The following is a 21,513-nucleotide window of genomic DNA, read 5'->3' on the forward strand; positions in this document are numbered from 1 at the left end:
AATTAGTCCACCAAAGTTTTTTTTAAAAATAAATTTCACTAGTGACTGTGTTTTGTCGTGACCGACATCGTCAGACTGGTGGGAACTAAACACATTATCACGTCATATACAAGTGAAAGTGGGGATTGTCAATCATGATTCTGGGAATAAATTATTTTGAATAAAACTTCATGTAAAAATAATTTAATTAATTTGAGTGTTGTCTGAATGTACAAAATAAAAACAAATTTTTAAAATAACAAAACGGTTCATTTTTATGTCATTTAATATACATTTTTAAATTAAATACATTCAAGTTTTACGAAAACTATGACGGGGGCCGCTGGGTTATAGTTCCTTGTAATGTGGATGTTTATACATAGGCGGAATAGTGAATGTTACACGGTGTGTAAAGTGGGCACTTAAACCAGCCAATGATGGGTCATACCCCTGCGAAAACCCCCTCTCTGTTGCAACAAATTTAAGTTAGAAAAAACATCAATATTCCCAACATAATAACTTTTTGAATTACGTATTTAAGAAGCCGTCAATAGATAAAATCTAATCCCAGTATTCAATTTGACAAATTCACGAAGAGAATTAACTTTTATAACAACTTGCCAAATGAACTAAAGCATATTAAGGTTTTTACTCAATTATGTACCAAATGGATTAATAGTTCATATCTAATTTTTAGCCTATTTAATAAAATAATGATTTTCTAAAAAGCATTGGAGTATTTTTGATTGAGGCAATAATGAAGGCCTTAGTGTAATTTTTATGTCATAACTTTTTGTATTAAGCTGTATGGCTAATAAAACAATATAAAAATTAATTAACAAATTGTGTTTAATTTTCTGTACCTTTCTAATAAGCTTAAAATTATTTTTTTATTGATTAATTCCATTATAGCCTGTTCTAATGTCAATCGAAGCTAAACTGGCAGTGCACAACGGAGTTTTAGTTCCAACACTTATGTATGGAAGTGAAACATGGAACTGGAAGAGGAAGGATGAAAGCCGAGTGAACGCGGTTGAAATGCGATCTCTTAGACAAATGTGTGGGAAATCAATGTATGAAAGGGTTACGAATAATGAAATCAAGCTAGAGTGTAAATATGAGTCAAGTATAATTGATAAAATTAAGGAAGGTTCTATGAGAGGGTTTGGTCACGTAGAACGAATGGACGACGAAAGAATGGTAAAACGTGTATATATGGCGAAAATGAACGACAACGTGAGACGAGGACGACCAAGGAAGACGTGGCATGATCAGATAAACCAAAATCTTAAGTCTGGTCATGTCAAAAGCAGACAGAACCGAAGGGCATGTATGACGAGATGTATGAATGTGAAATTTAAAACGTTTCAAAAAAGTGTTTGTTATTTTTTTATATGTTTCGGTATCAAAAAAGACTTTACTTTACTTGTATTTAATTTTTTTAAACTTTTATTTTATTGATAAATTTAAGATTTTTTTATATTTTTATGTAAACATTATTATGTTGTGTTGCCAAAATGTTTAAAGAGAGAAATCCCTGCAAAAAAACTACTTTTGCAGTTTGGTGGGAATTAAAAAGATTATTATTTATATCACTACAGAGATGGGTAGAATTTTTTACTTAACCTCAATATCAAATACATAGATGGCGCTCCAAACGCGCTAGCGAAAGCTTTCCCTGTTTCATGACATATATACTAAAACCAAAAATGTCACCGATATGGATATTCGCTAATAAGCGGAATGGGGAATGTTGTAGAATTCTACATAAAAGTGGCCACTTGAACCCAACCTATGACAGGTCATAAGCCCTGTAAACGCTCGAATATCCATAATCTTGAAACAAAAATTCTACCTATCTCTGTAGTGATATAAATAATAATATACCTACTCCCCCTTGGGATAAAAAACCCAGAATTGTGTGTGTATAAATATGTAAATATATATACATACCAAAAATAAAATTGTATTAAAAAGATTGTTTAAAGGAATGCTTATGTGAAAAAAATTTCAATAAAGAAAAAATATAGTACTTAGATGAAGATTTTTTATATTTTAAAGTATAAGTAATTCTAAACAAATAAAATAATAACACAAAAAACGACTACAACTATTTCAATATGAATTCCTAGCTAATTTAATGTATAAAATTAATAATTGTTTTTATATAAATATGTTTATATTTATGTGCTAAATACATGTTACTTAAACATGAATGATTCGGCCAATAAAATGAGTTTCAGCCAAAATTTGGCCAAATCTTTAGCACCGGGATGTGTCGGATTTTATTCAGCTGTACTCGGGTGCGTCTTGTGGTTCGAGACTAAGTTCTCATCGTTTAGATTTATATTTTCGTAATTAGCGGCCATAAACAAGTAGAGTAGTAATTTCTTTTGTTCGTGGATCTATCACATTCGATTTTATCTGTGGTTCTCCTGTCACGCACTAGCCGGCACGTTCGTACATCAAGGAAACAACATACGTGAATTACAATAAAACTTGACGAAAAAACGAAGTTTTTAAATACAAAAGTAAGTTATAATTCCAGTATGTAAAGTAAAACAATACATATGGCTTTTCTTTCACGTGTGGGCCCCGCCCAGCTCGGTATGGCGGATGAGAGAAAACCCGACTTGTTAGGTTTACAGATTGACCTTCTTTTTCTTCTTTCTTGTTTGATGGCTTCGTTGAATAATAATATATAGTATCCGCGATGATTGTCCAATAATTCATTTTATTATCTGACTTCCCGGACACATCTTGAAGGCAAATGTGTATCCGACCGGTGTTCTTTTATCTTAAGGTCGATTACATTTAATACACAATCTTTCGTTGGGTATTCCATTTATGACAAATAAACATTATTTCGTCAGTTTAACCTTTCTCTAACTTTTAATATTTTTAAATGCACATGTTGATTTAATCATAATGTGTAAGCATGCTCGTTGAATGAAACCGCTATGTTATAATATGAATGTATAAACTTTTTTCGTTTTCTGTATTTAAAGTGTTTGCTTCTACACACTTTTTTTAGTATAGTAGAAGGCCCTGCGTTCCGTGTATATTAATAAATAAAAAAATGTTGGGAGAGCACTCCTTGCATTGACGCGTGGTACTAAACTTGTCTCGTTGTTCAATATCATTCGCCAATGGAACGAATGTGCTTTTGCATTAAATTTTTTAAAATTCTAAATTGTATAATTTTTATCATCTTTACTTTAATATTATACAGATATTTAATTGTATTTTTTGAAGGAAAAGCAATGGAAATAGCTTCGGTGAATATTAAGGCTGAACCGGGGATTGGCGATGTAGAAGGAGATATTCTCCGCACTGGGGAAGGGGCACCATGTTCCCACGGAAGTGAGGAGCCAGGTGTTGATACCGTGAAGGCTGAACCGGGGACCAGTACTGACCTGCCTAGGATAACCAGTGATATAATTATATTCACGGAGATGGACATTGATTATCCTGACATCAAACAAGAATGTTTGGATTCGTCTCGTAGAAACGAAATGGCCTCAAGTAAGTAAAACTTCTCTCTGTCGCGAATATAAACATGGTCCAGGCACGAGCTGACTGTCCTCCGCTGTACAACTGCTTCCCTCGACATTTTCCCTACCAGTGTTGAACAATAATACTGCGCACTGTAATTCCTTATTTTGAATCACGAGGTTGTGTAATGGCGTGGAACAGGATATTAATGTATTTAGTGATGGTCCGCCACAAATAAAAAAAAATCTTTGACTAAAACATTAATATAACTATTATTATATAAATAAAAGACGAGTGATACTTTAATCCACAAATTTGGAATATCCAGTGACCGGTTTCATCGCTTTCGCGACATCTTCGAGACTGGTATCTTTATTAAGGAGTTCGATGTATTTATACAAAACAGAGGTAAGGATATATAATTCAAAGTTATATGAAAGTAAATTAAATAAAGTTAATTTTTATCTTAAGGATCATTATCAAAAAAAATTCGGGTTAACTAATGAGTTGATATAATGCTATTTTAATGAGTTTAAGTATTTTATTTTATTTTTAGTGTCCCATCCTTCGTGAGTGTGATTTTTAAAAATTCATCTGATATTTCGTTTCCGCGTCTGATTTCAGCTGTTTGGAACCAGTATAGGTTTTGGATAAACATTTGATCTTTGGTGTCTATGTTACACTCCCTCAACATTTCCATCAAATTAGAATGTTTTACCCTGCCAAATGCTCTCTCATAATCAATGAAACATGCAAAAACCTCTTTGGAAAAAGATATTGCGACATTTATTTATTTTCAGTTTACAAACAGAAAAAGATTTCATAATATATGTACACTTGATAAAAATTAAAAATAATAACACAACACCGTGGATCACCAATGACGACAAAACAAAAAATAATAATGTTGAATACACCAAAATGACATTTACAATACATTTGTATAACTTATTACATTTTAATCTAAAATAGATTTCTTTATGTATTACAATAATTATAGTAGCAAAAAAATAAAATGAAGAAGTAATAATAAATAATATCAATTTAACCCATTGCACTTCTAATAAAGATGACATAATTTGTTCATAGCCAGTGTAGTTGCGTGCGATACTCGGTTTTGTGTTCAAATTTGCGAAGATCAAAGATATAACGTATACAAATATTCTGCAATCGTTCTAACTTATCAAGTAATTCAGAGTAAGCATCTGGATAACATACATCCGCATAGTCAAGGAGTGGAAGAAGTAAGCTCTAGATTAATGTTTGCTTAACGTTATTGGCAAGAAATTATGTAATCTTTTAAGTGAGTGCAAACTGCTATATACGACTAACTTCGTTAACCTGATCGTGCCACCCTAAATGCTTTTGAATTATAATACCTAAGTTATGAAGAGAATTTCTGTCTCATCTATTTTGAAATGAGGAAATGTGGAAAAATTCACTTTTGAATACATTTTTTTACTACCAACAAGTACAATTTCTTCTATTTATTTACAGTTCATGTGCATGGATAAAAAAAATGTGGAAAAAATTTTCATTCATTTATAAATTCCAGTTAATCAATGAAAATCTCGGCAACTACTTTGAATATAACAACATTTTTTTCGTAATCTTCAAGTAAACTTTAACACATAAGAAAAAAATTGTGTCATATTTTTAGGTGTATTGGAAAATTTTCAATGAAATATTCCGTTTATCGGGATCTCCGAAAATTATAACATGTCGAGTACCCTGAGACAAATTTATAAAGCATCCATTTGAAAGAAAGATATGTAATTTAATTAGATCACAAAGCAAGCCACACAACAGTTTTCTACATCTGAAATTGTCTCCATTTCTTGTCTGCTGGTTGGAAAAATCTTTATTGCATTTATTATTCTTTGATACGCTTGTAAGAAGTATAGTTCAAATATTTTTGTCGTCGTTTCAGGTTTACAAGCGGGGCAAAAGGATATTAAGACTCACTTCTTGACTCATTCTGGTAAAAAAACATTCACTTGCTCACAGTGCCAGTATAAATGTATACGCAGAAGTTATTTAAAATCCCACATGTTGACTCATACTGGTGAGAAACCATTCTCATGCTCAGAGTGCCAGTATAAATTTTCACGTAGAGATGCGTTAAAAAGACACTTGTTGATTCATTCTGGGAAAAAACAATTCACTTGCTCACAGTGCCAGTATAAATGTTTACACAGAAGTAGTTTAAAATCCCACATGTTGACTCATACTGGTGAGAAACCATTCTCATGCTCAGAGTGCCAATATAAATGTACACAAAAAGGTGCGTTAAAAAGACACTTGTTGGTTCATTCTGGGAAAAAACAATTCACTTGCTCACAGTGCCAGTATAAATGTTTACGCAGAAGTAGTTTGAAATTCCACATGTCGAATCATACGGGTGAGAAACCATTCTCATGCTCAGAGTGCCAATATAAATGTACACAAAAAGGTGCGTTAAAAATACACTTGTTGACTCATTCTGGTAAAAAACCATTCTCATGCTCAAAGTGCCAATATAAATGTACACAAAGAGGTAATTTAAAATCCCACATGTTTACGCATACTGGTGAGAAACCATTCTCATGCGCAGAGTGCCAATATAAATGTTCAAATAAAATGAGTTTGAAATCTCACATGTTTACTCATTCAGCTGAGGAACCATTCTCATGCTCCGAGTGCAAATATAAATGTGTACAAAGAATTCAGTCAAAAAGACACTTGTTGACTCATTCTGGGGAAAAACCATTCCCATGCTCAGAGTGCCAATATAAATTTACACAAAAAAGTAATTTAAAATCCCACATGTTTACGCATACTGGTGAGAAATCATTGTCATGCGCAGAGTGCAAATATAAATGTGCACAAAGATTTCAGTTAAAAAGACACATGTTGACTCATTCTGGGGAAAAACCATTCTCATGCTCAGAGTGCCAATATAAATTTACACACAAAGGTAATTTAAAATCCCACATGTTTACGCATACTGGTGAGAAACCATTCTCATGCGCAGAGTGCCAATATAAATGTTCAAATAAAATGAGTTTGAAATCTCACATGTTTACTCATTCAGCTGAGGAACCATTCTCATGCTCCGAGTGCAAATATAAATGTGCTCAAAGATTTCAGTTAAAAACACACATGTTGACTCATTCTGGGGAAAAACCATTCTCATGCTCAGAGTGCCAATATAAATGTACACACAAAGGTAACTTAAAATCCCACATGTTTACGCATACTGGTGAGAAACCATTCTCATGCGCAGAGTGCCAATATAAATGTTCAAATAAAATGAGTTTGAAATCTCACATGTTTACTCATTCAGCTGAGAAACCATTCTCATGCTCAGAATGCAAATACAAATGTACACAAAGAAGTCAGTTAAAAAGTCACTTGGTCACTCATTCTGGGGAAAAACCATTTAATTGCTCTTGGTGTAAGTACAGATGTTCACGAAAATGCGATTTAAAATATCACATGTTGAATCATACTGGTGAGAAACCATTCTCATGCTTAGAGTGCCAATATAAATGTTCACGTAGAAATACCTTAAAAATTCACATGTTGACTCATACTGGTGAGAAACCATTCTCATGCTTAGAGTGCCAATATAAATGTTCACGTAGAAATACTTTAAAAATTCACATGTTGACTCATACTAGTGAGAAACCATTCTTAAGATCAGAGTGCAAATAAAAACGCGTACAAAAAATTCGGTTAAAAAGACGCTAGCTAACTCAGTGCTAGTATAAATGTTCATGTGCAAGTGATTAAAAACCATACCGTCAAACGTGACAATTTTGCCCAGTTTTAACAAACTTACAATATCATAATTTTTTTGTATAGGACTACTCCTATCCATTTTGTTGAATAGTGATACTAATTATTCTGAGAATTTGCACAAATACAAAACGTTTGCTTTTCTTTTATTTATGCAATTTTAGAAGACAAAACATGCTGGGCAAAATTATCTCCATTTGTTGACAATTTTGCCCACTTGGTAAATAACTGTTATTTTAGGTTTTATCATCCTTATCATACGGTTTATTACTACTTTTTGGGCGAAAAAAACTGTTTATGTTTAAACAATAGCATCATTGAGGCATCACCATTATAAAATCAATGAAAATTACCGGTGGGCAAAATTGTCAACGATTACCTCAATTTCTCCATACAATGTGGATTTGTGAGCCAGGGTTGGCACATAATTGGATTTTTAACAAAACCAAAGAGGAGTTTATCTCTAATCCTTTTAATTTGTTCGTGTTTGACTATGCATAAGCCAATAATTTTTTTTTACAAACCATTTCAGTTCTGATGCGATTTTCGTAATTAAGGGAGCTTGCCCCCAAAACGATTTTTCTTTAAATGTGTATGTAGAAAAAAACACGATCTTTATATTTTTGTAGAGCAGTGCAATTATTTGCTAGATTAACTATACTTTGAAATTGTATTTTATGTACATAATTCATAATATTGTGTATGTTTTATTTTTTTCTTTAGACTGTTAAAAATATTTATACAAAAAACATTTAAAATAAAAAATAAGTCTTCATAATTATTATATCTTCATATATTACAAATCGCTGGCAAATTAAATCAATAAAACTTTCTAAAATGTGGTCGGATATTCTTAATTTATTTTCAATGGTAAAAATTAAAATTGGTTTTTGTATAACAATTTTTAATTTACTCACAGAAAATGACTCAATCTTGCAGTTTTTAAGATTTACATTAAATTTATAAAAACCTTGATGCAAGATTACAGGTTCAGGTAAAGATTTCACAATGTTCTAATTAAAAACATCAGCAATATCCTCAACTTGAGATCACACAAAGCTCCATTACGTTTGAGTCTTACAAATGAAAAGAAAAATTCTTGATTTTGATTACAAACTAAACAATAATGTACTAATGAGAAAGCGCGAAATTAAAGATCTTGGGGTTGTTTTAGACTCAAAACTACTTTTTGAATCGCATATCAATAAAATTGCCTCCAAAGCATTGAGCATCTTAGGTTTCATAAGTCGAATGAGTAAACACTTTGATAATCCAAAGGCCCTAATTTCATTATATTATACGTTTGTCAGAAACCATTTGGAATACGCATCTCAGATATGGAATCCCAAGTATGCCATATATATAACAAGAATAAAAAATATTCAAAACAGATTTATAAAGTACCTAAAATACAAAACCGGTATTTCTTATGTATAAACTCTCACTGCCTCCACCTACCATGGAATCACTTCTCTACATCACCGCAGAGTGTGTGCGGACCAACTACAGCTTCACAAAATTATGACACGAATAGTAGACTGTACAGAGCTACTTAGTTTAATAACGATACATGTGCCAGCCAGGATTTGTAGACGGTACCACCTGTTTTATGTATCAATAAGTAAAACATCGTATGTAAAAATGCTTTTTTTCGTAGGACTTTTTTAGTGTACAATACAAAATTTACAGATATAGATTACACAAACATCACTCTGTCAGATTTAAAATTTACAGTAAAAATGCATTATGTATTATAATAATAAATATGTACATCTCCCTTCCCCTCCTTATCCTCTCTTCAAGCATCCTTGTCCTAATATCACCCAATTTACAATAGCTTACTGTTCTTTAAAAAAAACTTTGATTATTGAAAAATATTAACGAGTACATGAAAATAAAAATTTGATATGTATAAAGTTAAATGTATTTATTTAATATGAAGTATATTTTCTTTACTAACTTTGTATACTTTGTGGACATCTGTCATTAGTTCTGAGTTTATACACTATATCTGTTTGTTTACTATAAATATGTATGTAGAAATGTTGATTTCCCAAATAAAATAAAACATATTAAAATATTATCTCCTTGTTAATACTTTACGAATTATTTATTTATCTCTCTGAATCAATTATATGATACGCTATAACTTCCTGGGGGTTATCAAGTGAAACTAATATTAATTTTATTCAAACTTTGCAAAAGTCTATGATCAAATTGCTATTACATAAAGATGTATACCGCCAGAGACACAATATTTCAATATCATTGATGAATAAATCTGTAAATAAATTATCTGTTAGGGCTCTACTTTGGTACAACTTAATTTGTCAGCATGCGTCGCACTCCGAGTATAAACACAAGTTGGTACATGATTACACCAGGTTTACTAGTATGGCTGTACTAGAGCTAGCTGTTCCTAGATATTGCAATTAATATGGCAACACAACTGTCACCAAAATTCTCTTGAAAGAGTCCAAAAAAAGTCTTACGGTATATAAATTTTAAACTTAGAATCAGTCATGAATTTTTAAATTATGATTTTTTTCTAAAAACATTAAATTTGTTAAAACTTAACAATAGTAGAATAATTATAGACCTTTTAAATTTATTCAAAATTGTAAATTCAATATGGGATTACCCTGAACTACTATCTCTCATCAACAACTTCAGGGTGCCTGGAAGAATGACTAGACAGGTGCCACCGTTTTGTAGCAACAATTCACGGACAGTGTATACTTGTAATGCCGTATTACGTATTTAAGAAGCCGTCAATAGATAAAATCTAATCCCAGTATTCAATTTGACAAATTCACGAAGAGAATTAACTTTTATAACAACTTGCCAAATGAACTAAAGCATATTAAGGTTTTTACTCAATTATGTACCAAATGGATTAATAGTTCATATCTAATTTTTAGCCTATTTAATAAAATAATGATTTTCTAAAAAGCATTGGAGTATTTTTGATTGAGGCAATAATGAAGGCCTTAGTGTAATTTTTATGTCATAACTTTTTGTATTAAGCTGTATGGCTAATAAAACAATATAAAAATTAATTAACAAATTGTGTTTAATTTTCTCTACCTTTCTAATAAGCTTAAAATTATGTTTTTATTGATTAATTCCATTATAGCCTGTTCTAATGTCAATCGAAGCTAAACTGGCAGTGCACAACGGAGTTTTAGTTCCAACACTTATGTATGGAAGTGAAACATGGAACTGGAAGAGAAAGGATGAAAGCCGAGTGAACGCGGTTGAAATGCGATCTCTTAGACAAATGTGTGGGAAATCAATGTATGAAAGGGTTACGAATAATGAAATCAAGCTAGAGTGTAAATATGAGTCAAGTATAATTGATAAAATTAAGGAAGGTTCTATGAGAGGGTTTGGTCACGTAGAACGAATGGACGACGAAAGAATGGTAAAACGAGTATATATGGCGAAAATGAACGACAACGTGAGACGAGGACGACCAAGGAAGACGTGGCATGATCAGATAAACCAAAATCTTAAGTCTGGTCATGTCAAAAGCAGACAGAACCGAAGGGCATGTATGACGAGATGTATGAATGTGAAATTTAAAACGTGTCAAAAAAGTGTTTGTTTGTTATTTTTTTATATGTTTCGGTATCAAAAAAGACTTTACTTTACTTGTATTTAATTTTTTTTAACTTTTATTTTATTGATAAATTTAAGATTTTTTTATATTTTTATGTAAACATTATTATGTTGTGTTGCCAAAATGTTTAAAGAGAGAAATCCCTGCAAAAAACTACTTTTGCAGTTTGGTGGGAATTAAAAAGATTATTATTTATATCACTACAGAGATGGGTAGAATTTTTTACTTAACCTCAATATCAAATACATAGATGGCGCTCCAAACGCGCTAGCGAAAGCTTTCCCTGTTTCATGACATATATACTAAAACCAAAAATGTCACCGATATGGATATTCGCTAATAAGCGGAATGGGGAATGTTGTAGAATTCTACATAAAAGTGGCCACTTGAACCCAACCTATGACAGGTCATAAGCCCTGTAAACGCTCGAATATCCATAATCTTGAAACGAAAATTCTACCCATCTCTGTAGTAATATAAATAATAATATACCTACTCCCCCTTGGGATAAAAAACCCAGAATTGTGTGTGTTTAAATATGTAAATATATATACATACCAAAAATAAAATTGTATTAAAAAGATTGTTTAAAGGAATGCTTATGTGAAAAAAATTTCAATAAAGAAAAAATATAGTACTTAGATGAAGATTTTTTATATTTTAAAGTATAAGTAATTCTAAACAAATAAAATAATAACAGAAAAAACGACTACAACTATTTCAATATGAATTCCTAGCTAATTTAATGTATAAAATTAATAATTGTTTTTATATAAATATGTTTATATTTATGTGCTGAATACATGTTACTTAAACATGAATGATTCGGCCAATAAAATGAGTTTCAGCCAAAATTTGGCCAAATCTTTAGCACCGGGATGTGTCGGATTTTATTCAGCTGTACTCGGGTGCATCTTGTGGTTCGAGACTAAATTCTCATCGTTTAGATTTATATTTTCGTAATTAGCGGCCATAAACAAGTAGAGTAGTAATTTCTTTTGTTCGTGGATCTATCACATTCGATTTTATCTGTGGTTCTCCTGTCAAGCACTGGCCGGCACGTTCGTACATCAAGGAAACAACATACGTGAATTACAATAAAACTTGACGAAAAAACGAAGTTTTTAAATACAAAAGTAAGTAATAATTCCAGTATGTAAAGTAAAACAATACATATGGCTTTTCTTTCACGTGTGGGCCCCGCCCAGCTCGGTATGGCGGATGAGAAAACCCGACTTGTTAGGTTTACAGATTGACCTTCTTTTTCTTCTTTCTTGTTTGATGGCTTCGTTGAATAATAATATATAGTATCCGCGATGATTGTCCAATAATTCATTTTATTATCTGACTTCCCGGACACATCTTGAAGGCAAATGTGTATCCGACCGGAGTTCTTTTATCTTAAGGTCGATTACATTTAATACACAATCTTTCGTTGGGTATTCCATTTATGACAAATAAACATTATTTCGTCAGTTTAACTTTTTTCTAACTTTTAATATTTTTAAATGCACATGTTGATTTAATCATAATGTGTAAGCATGCTCGTTGAATGAAACCGCTATGTTATAATATGGATGTATAAACTTTTTTCGTTTTCTGTATTTAAAGTGTTTGCTTCTACACACTTTTTTTTAGTATAGTAGAAGGCCCTGCGTTCCGTGTATATTAATAAATAAAAAAATGTTGGGAGAGCACTCCTTGCATTGACGCGTGGTACTAAACTTGTCTCGTTGTTCAATATCATTCGCCAATGGAACGAATGTGCTTTTGCATTAAATTTTTTAAAATTCTAAATTGTATAATTTTTATCATCTTTACTTTAATATTATACAGATATTTAATTGTATTTTTTGAAGGAAAAGCAATGGAAATAGCTTCGGTGAATATTAAGGCTGAACCGGGGATTGGCGATGTAGAAGGAGATATTCTCCGCACTGGGGAAGGGGCACCATGTTCCCACGGAAGTGAGGAGCCAGGTGTTGATACCGTGAAGGCTGAACCGGGGACCAGTACTGACCTGCCTAGGATAACCAGTGATATAATTATATTCACGGAGATGGACATTGATTATCCTGACATCAAACAAGAATGTTTGGATTCGTCTCGTAGAAACGAAATGGCCTCAAGTAAGTAAAACTTCTCTCTGTCGCGAATATAAACATGGTCCAGGCACGAGCTGACTGTCCTCCGCTGTACAACTGCTTCCCTCGACATTTTCCCTACCAGTGTTGAACAATAATACTGCGCACTGTAATTCCTTATTTTGTCGAGGTTGTGTAATGGCGTGGAACAGGATATTAATGTATTTAGTGATGGTCCGCCACAAATAAAAAAAAATCTTTGACTAAAACATTAATATAACTATTATTATATAAATAAAAGACGAGTGATACTTTAATCCACAAATTTGGAATATCCAGTGATCGGTTTCATCGCTTTCGCGACATCTTCGAGACTGGTATCTTTATTAAGGAGTTCAATGTATTCATACAAAACAGAGGTAAGGATATATAATTCAAAGTTATATGAAAGTAAATTAAATAAAGTTAATTTTTATCTTAAGGATCATTATCGAAAAAAATTCGGGTTAACTAATGAGTTGATATAATGCTATTTTAATGAGTTTAAGTATTTTATTTTATTTTTAGTGTCCCATCCTTCGTGAGTGTGATTTTTAAAAATTCATCTGATATTTCGTTTCCGCGTCTGATTTCAGCTGTTTGGAACCAGTATAGGTTTTGGATAAACATTTGATCTTTGGTGTCTATGTTACACTCCCTCAACATTTCCATCAAATTAGAATGTTTTACCCTGCCAAATGCTCTCTCATAATCAATGAAACATGCAAAAACCTCTTTGGAAAAAGATATTGCGACATTTATTTATTTTCAGTTTACAAACAGAAAAAGATTTCATAATATATGTACACTTGATAAAAATTAAAAATAATAACACAACACCGTGGATCACCAATGACGACAAAACAAAAAATAATAATGTTGAATACACCAAAATGACATTTACAATACATTTGTATAACTTATTACATTTTAATCTAAAATAGATTTCTTTATGTATTACAATAATTATAGTAGCAAAAAAATAAAATGAAGAAGTTGATGTATGGAAAAACACCAAAGCGGTGTTTACCCATAAAAACATTGGCAAAAAATAAGTAAATAATAAAATTGGGTTTTAACTAAGGATGCTGATAGTGATAAATAATCATACACGTGCGTTTTGGTAAATTTTGAAAGCTAAAGTAAATTCCTTGCAACTAGCCACGGTTAAATACTTGGGTTTTTGCACTTATTAACAGAGGTCAATAAAACACGACTCCGTACAACGAAGTAAATCCCGAAATTCTTCCAAGGGACCGGACTTAATCCTACCCCATCATAAAATGTAAAACTTCCCGTCTTCGGAACGTGAAAAACCTTGCTCGGATTATCTGCATGCCGAAAGATGCATAGGGTACTAACACGGTCGACAGATATTCCGGTCACTCATATGTATGGAGGCAAGATGGTCAGTTTTACGCTTCGGGTTCCAATCAAGGAACGATAAAAACATTGCAGCCTAGAATTTAAATTAAAAATCAATATTTCACATCTTCCTTGCCGGGAATCGAACCCGACGTTTATTCGACATGTATATTTTTATTCATCCTTATTTCTCTATCCGCACTCGGTGGTGCATATAGCACCGGATCAGTTCGTCAAGTGATTCCCATTTACATAGAAGGTAAGGCGATCAGCTTACGCTTCAGGTTCCGGTCCAGGAACCTCTATCAACCATCAACCACGAGGCGAAATTATAAATAAATTATATCTTAATCTCCATGTTTGTATTTAAGTTGATTTAATTAAGTTAGTGTAAGTTAATTATAAATATAATTATTATTATAGTTTTGTTGGATATAAGTTTAGATGTAAGATTTGTGTAGTAATAAGGGTTGAAAAAGGACAACATTCTAATTGTGCTATATGTGTGAGGGGGAAAGGAGACAGACACGATCGGGTGGGTCTATAAAATGGGCCACAGCCCTTAAGTTTTTTTTAGTTGAGTGGCAGGTCTCCGGACCTCCGAAGTTTTTTTCAGTCGAGGGAAGTTATTAGTTGAGGGAAGTTTTAGTTGAGTATCAGTCGAAGATCAGTCGGGTGTCAACACACAGAGAAGAAAGTCGCGAAACTCGTCGCGGGACAAGTACTCGGACTTGTCCCAGTCCTTCGTTTGATCTCCGAAGTTCTCTGGCCCAGTCTGCCAGCTTTCACCACGTGGCCGCCTGCAGCCATGTACAAGACGTCCGCCTACGCGCTAACCACGCGTCCCCGCCGCAGCTGGATGCTGCCGCCGCAAACAACAACTCCGCCTGCCACACGCAGCCTCACGCGTCGTCGACAAGACGTCCGCCTACGCGCTAACCACGCATCCCCGCCGCAGCTGGACGCTGCCGCCGCAAACAACTCCGCCTGCAACACGCAGCCTCACGCGTCGTCGACAAGACGTCCGCCTACGCGCTAACCGTGCGCCCTCGCCGCAGCTGGACGCTGCCGCCGCAAACAACTCCGCCTGCAACACGCAGCCTCACGCGTCGTCGACAAGACGTCCGCCTACGCGCTAACCGTGCGCCCTCGCCGCAGCTGGACGCTGCCGCCGCAAACAACTCCGCCTGCAACACGCCGCTCCACGCGTCGTCCACAGACACGACGCTGCCTACGCGCTAACCGCGCGCCCTCGCCGCAGCTAGATGCTGCTGCCTCCAGATCGTTTTTTTGGTAGTATTAAGTTTAGTTATAAGTCCGTAGTATTAAGAATTAACTTAAGACCTTTATTTGTTAAAAGACTATAAAACCTACATGGGAATTTGATCAAGCACTCTTTCATTATTATATACCCCTTCCTCTCAACATAATATTACAAGGCAATCTAGTTAATTTTAACTTAAATTCTTTTAATTATTAGGATAAACTTTAGAACTAAATGAAACAACGGAAATCCTATATTTCTAGTGTGTTAAAGTAATAATAAATAATATCAATTTAACCCATTGCACTTCTAATAAAGATGACATAATTTGTTCATAGCCAATGTAGTTGCGTGCGATACTCGGTTTTGTGTTCAAATTTGCGAAGATCAAAGATATAACGTATACAAATATTCTGCAATCGTTCTAACTTATCAAGTAATTCAGAGTAAGCATCTGGATAACATACATCCGCATAGTCAAGGAGTAGAAGAAGTAAGCTCTAGATTAATGCTTGCTTAACGTTAATTGGCAAGAAATTATGTAATCTTTTAAGTGAGTGCAAACTGCTATATACGACTAACTTCGTTAACCTGATCGTGTCACCCTAAATGCTTATGAATTATAATACCTAAGTTATGAATAGAATTTCTGTCTCATCTATTTTGAAATGAGGAAATGTGGAAAAATTCACTTTTGAATACATTTTTTTACTACCAACAAGTACAATTTCTTCTATTTATTTGCAGTTCATGTGCATGGATAAAAAAAACGTGGAAAAAATTTTCATTAATTTATAAATTCCAGTTAATCAATGAAAATCTCGGCAACTACTTTGAATATAACAACATTTTTTTCGTAATCTTCAAGTAAACTTTAACACATAAGAAAAAAATTGTGTCATATTTTTAGGTGTATTGGAAAATTTTCAATGAAATATTCCGTTTATCGGGATCTCCGAAAATGATAACATGTCGAGTACCCTGAGACAAATTTATAAAGCATCCATTTGAAAGAAAGATATGTAATTTAATTAGATCACAAAGCAAGCCACACAACAGTTTTCTACATCTGAAATTGTCTCCATTTCTTGTCTGCTGGTTGGAAAAATCTTTATTGCATTTATTATTCTTTGATACGCTTGTAAGAAGTATAGTTCAAATATTTTTGTCGTCGTTTCAGGTTTACAAGCGGGGCAAAAGGATATTAAGACTCACTTCTTGACTCATTCTGGTAAAAAAACATTCACTTGCTCACAGTGCCAGTATAAATGTATACGCAGAAGTTATTTAAAATCCCACATGTTGACTCATACTGGTGAGAAACCATTCTCATGCTCAGAGTGCCAGTATAAATTTTCACGTAGAGATGCGTTAAAAAGACACTTGTTGATTCATTCTGGGAAAAAACAATTCACTTGCTCACAGTGCCAGTATAAATGTTTACACAGAAGTAGTTTAAAATCCCACATGTTGACTCATACTGGTGAGAAACCATTCTCATGCTCAGAGTGCCAATATAAATGTACACAAAAAGGTGCGTTAAAAAGACACTTGTTGATTCATTCTGGGAAAAAACAATTCACTTGCTCACAGTGCCAGTATAAATGTTTACGCAGAAGTAGTTTGAAATTCCACATGTCGAATCATACGGGTGAGAAACCATTCTCATGCTCAGAGTGCCAATATAAATGTACACAAAAAGTTGCGTTAAAAATACACTTGTTGACTCATTCTGGTAAAAAACCATTCTCATGCTCAAAGTGCCAATATAAATGTACACAAAGAGGTAATTTAAAATCCCACATGTTTACGCATACTGGTGAGAAACCATTCTCATGCGCAGAGTGCCAATATAAATGTTCAAATAAAATGAGTTTGAAATCTCACATGTTTACTCATTCAGCTGAGGAACCATTCTCATGCTCCGAGTGCAAATATAAATGTGTACAAAGAATTCAGTTAAAAAGACACTTGTTGACTCATTCTGGGGAAAAACCATTTCCATGCTCAGAGTGCCAATATAAATTTACACAAAAAAGTAATTTAAAATCCCACATGTTTACGCATACTGGTGAGAAATCATTGTCATGCGCAGAGTGCAAATATAAATGTGCACAAAGATTTCAGTTAAAAAGACACATGTTGACTCATTCTGGGGAAAAACCATTCTCATGCTCAGAGTGCCAATATAAATTTACACACAAAGGTAATTTAAAATCCCACATGTTTACGCATACTGGTGAGAAACCATTCTCATGCGCAGAGTGCCAATATAAATGTTCAAATAAAATGAGTTTGAAATCTCACATGTTTACTCATTCAGCTGAGGAACCATTCTCATGCTCCGAGTGCAAATATAAATGTGCACAAAGATTTCAGTTAAAAACACACATGTTGACTCATTCTGGGGAAAAACCATTCTCATGCTCAGAGTGCCAATATAAATGTACACACAAAGGTAATTTAAAATCCCACATGTTTACGCATACTGGTGAGAAACCATTCTCATGCGCAGAGTGCCAATATAAATGTTCAAATAAAATGAGTTTGAAATCTCACATGTTTACTCATTCAGCTGAGAAACCATTCTCATGCTCAGAATGCAAATACAAATGTACACAAAGAAGTCAGTTAAAAAGTCACTTGGTCACTCATTCTGGGGAAAAACCATTTAATTGCTCAAGGTGTAAGTACAGATGTTCACGAAAATGCGATTTAAAATATCACATGTTGAATCATACTGGTGAGAAACCATTCTCATGCTTAGAGTGCCAATATAAATGTTCACGTAGAAATACCTTAAAAATTCACATGTTGACTCATACTGGTGAGAAACCATTCTCATGCGCAGAGTGCCAATATAAATGTTCACGTAGAAATACCTTAAAAATTCACATGTTGACTCATACTGGTGAGAAACCATTCTCATGCTTAGAGTGCCAATATAAATGTTCACGTAGAAATACTTTAAAAATTCACATGTTGACTCATACTAGTGAGAAACCATTCTTAAGCTCAGAGTGCAAATAAAAACGCGTACAAAAAATTCGGTTAAAAAGACGCTAGCTAACTCAGTGCTAGTATAAATGTTCATGTGCAAGTGATTAAAAACCATACCGTCAAACGTGACAATTTTGCCCAGTTTTAACAAACTTACAATATCATATTTTTTTTGTATAGGACTACTCCTATCCATTTTGTTGAATAGTGATACTAATTATTCTGAGAATTTTCACAAATACAAAACGTTTGCTTTTCTTTTATTTATGCAATTTTAGAAGACAAAACATGCTGGGCAAAATTATCTCCATTTGTTGACAATTTTGCCCACTTGGTAAATAACTGTTATTTTAGGTTTTATCATCCTTATCATACGGTTTATTACTACTTTTTGGGCGAAAAAAACTGTTTATGTTTAAACAATAGCATTATTGAGGCATCATCATTATAAAATCAATGAAAAATACCGGTGGGCAAAATTGTCAACGATTACCTCAATTTCTCTATACAATGTGGATTTGTGAGCCAGGGTTGGCACATAATTGGATTTTTAACAAAACCAAAGAGGAGTTTATCTCTAATCTTTTTAATTTGTTCGTGAATGACTATGCATAAGCCAATAATTTTTTTTTACAAACCATTTCAGTTCTGATGCGATTTTCGTAATTAAGGGAGCTTGCCCCCAAAACGATTTTTCTTTAAATGTGTATGTAGAAAAAAACACGATCTTTATATTTTTGTAGAGCAGTGCAATTATTTGCTAGATTAACTATACTTTGAAATTATATTTTATGTACATAATTCATAATATTGTGTGTTTTATTTTTTTCTTTAGACTGTTAAAAATATTTATACAAAAAACATTTAAAATAAAAAATAAGTCTTCATAATTATTATATCTTCATATATTACAAATCGCTGGCAAATTAAATCAATAAAACTTTCTAAAATGTGGTCGGATATTCTTACATTATTTTTGAATGGTAAAAATTAAAATTGGTTTTTGTATAACAATTTTAAATTTACTCACAGAAAATGACTCAATCTTGCAGTTTTTAAGACTTACATTAAATTTATGAAAACCTTGATGCAAGATTACAGGTTCAGGTAAAGATTTCACAATGTTCTAATTAAAAACATCAGCAATATCCTCAACTTGAGATCACACAGAGCTCCATTATGTTTGAGTCTTACAAATGAAAAGAAAAACTCTTGATTTACAAACTAAACAATAATGTACTAATGAGAAAGCGCGAAATTAAAGATCTTGGGGTTGTTTTAGACTCAAAACTACTTTTTGAATCGCATATCAATAAAATTGCCTCCAAAGCATTGAGCATCTTAGGTTTCATAAGTCGAATGAGTAAACACTTTGATAATCCAAAGGCCCTAATTTCATTATATTATACGTTTGTCAGAAATCATTTGGAATACGCATCTCAGATATGGAATCCCAAGTATGCCATATATATAACAAGAATAAAAAATATTCAAAACAGATTTATAAAGTACCTAAAATACAAAACCGGTATTTCTTATGTATAAACTCTCACTGCCTCCACCTACCATGGAATCACTTCTCTACATCACCGCAGAGTGTGTGCGGACCAACTACAGCTTCACAAAATTATGACACGAATAGTAGACTGTACAGAGCTACTTAGTTTAATAACGATACATGTGCCAGCCAGGATTTGTAGACGGTACCACCTGTTTTATGTACCAATAAGTAAAACATCGTATGTAAAAATGCTTTTTTTCGTAGGACTTTTTTAGTGTACAATACAAAATTTAAAGATATAGATTACACAAACATCACTTACGTCAGATTTAAAATTTACAGTAAAAATGCATTATGTATTATAATAATAAATATGTACATCTCCCTTCCCCTCCTTATCCTCTCTTCAAGCATCCTTGTCCTAATCTCACCCAATTTACAATAGCTTACTGTTCTTAAAAAAAAACTTTGATTATTGAAAAATATTAACGAGTACATGAAAATAAAAATTTGATATGTATAAACTTAAATGTATTTATTTAATATGAAGTATATTTTCTTTACTAACTTTGTATACTTTGTGGACATCTGTCATTAGTTCTGAGTTTATACACTATATCTGTTTGTTTACTATAAATATGTATGTAGAAATGTTGATTTCCCAAATAAAATAAAACATATTAAAATATTATCTCCTTGTTAATACTTTACGAATTATTTATTTATCTCTCTGAATCAATTATATGATACGCTATAACTTCCTGGGGGTTATCAAGTGAAACTAATATTAATTTTATTCAAACTTTGCAAAAGTCTATGATCAAATTGCTATTACATAAAGATGTATACCGCCAGAGACACAATATTTCAATATCATTGATGAATAAATCTGTAAATAAATTATCTGTTAGGGCTCTACTTTGGTACAACTTAATTTGTCAGCATGCGTCGCACTCCGAGTATAAACACAAGTTGGGACATGATTACACCAGGTTTACTAGTATGGCTGTACTAGAGCTAGCTGTTCCTAGATATTGCAATTAATACGGCAACACAACTGTCACCAAAATTCTCTTGAAAGAGTCCAAAAAAAAGTCTTACGGTATATAAATTTTAAACTTAGAATCAGTCATGAATTTTTAAATTATGATTTTTTTCTAAAAACATTAAATTTGTTAAAACTTAACAATAGTAGAATAATTATAGACCTTTTAAATTTATTCAAAATTGTAAATTCAATATGGGATTGCCCTGAACTACCATCTCTCATCAACAACTTCAGGGTGCCTGGAAGAATGACTAGACAGGTGCCACCGTTTTGTAGCAACAATTCACGGACAGTGTATACTTGTAATGCCGTATTACGTATTTAAGAAGCCGTCAA

The 21,513-nt window shown here is 32.9% G+C and overlaps 2 protein-coding genes across 2 annotated transcripts; both read left to right on the forward strand.

Annotated features, from left to right (window-relative positions):
• The first annotated feature begins 2,389 nt into the window (after positions 1-2,389).
• LOC148278115 (uncharacterized) lies at positions 2,390-7,272 on the forward strand. Its single transcript, XM_088231841.1, has 3 exons — positions 2,390-2,510; positions 3,235-3,504; positions 5,405-7,272. Exons 2-3 carry the CDS (start codon positions 3,243-3,245, stop codon positions 7,168-7,170), a joined length of 2,028 nt encoding a protein of 675 aa, XP_088087967.1. The 5' UTR covers positions 2,390-2,510; positions 3,235-3,242; the 3' UTR covers positions 7,171-7,272.
• A 4,316-nt stretch (positions 7,273-11,588) lies between these two features.
• On the forward strand, positions 11,589-19,758 carry LOC148278116 (uncharacterized). The gene is made up of 4 exons (XM_088231835.1): positions 11,589-12,012; positions 12,736-13,005; positions 16,809-18,455; positions 19,730-19,758. The coding sequence occupies exons 2-4, from the start codon at positions 12,744-12,746 to the stop codon at positions 19,756-19,758; spliced, it is 1,938 nt and encodes a 645-aa protein (XP_088087961.1). The 5' UTR covers positions 11,589-12,012; positions 12,736-12,743.
• Positions 19,759-21,513: the final 1,755 nt, after the last annotated feature.

The sequence above is a fragment of the Micrasema longulum genome, unplaced genomic scaffold (genome assembly GCF_059751315.1).
Source record: "Micrasema longulum isolate JH-2025_06_02 unplaced genomic scaffold, ASM5975131v1 h1tg000927l, whole genome shotgun sequence".
Classification (NCBI taxonomy): Eukaryota; Metazoa; Arthropoda; class Insecta; order Trichoptera; family Brachycentridae; genus Micrasema; species Micrasema longulum.

Bases quoted from the DNA above. Each gene is read 5' to 3' on its own strand.
- LOC148278116 (XM_088231835.1), top strand. From the start codon at position 12,744: ATGGAAATAGCTTCGGTGAATATTAAGGCTGAACCGGGGATTGGCGAT. The intron at 13,006-16,808 runs GTAAGTAAAACT...TCGTCGTTTCAG, and splicing joins TAGAAACGAAATGGCCTCAA to GTTTACAAGCGGGGCAAAAG. The intron at 18,456-19,729 runs GTGAGAAACCAT...GCAAGATTACAG, and splicing joins TCACATGTTGACTCATACTG to GTTCAGGTAAAGATTTCACA.
- LOC148278115 (XM_088231841.1), top strand. From the start codon at position 3,243: ATGGAAATAGCTTCGGTGAATATTAAGGCTGAACCGGGGATTGGCGAT. The intron at 3,505-5,404 runs GTAAGTAAAACT...TCGTCGTTTCAG, and splicing joins TAGAAACGAAATGGCCTCAA to GTTTACAAGCGGGGCAAAAG.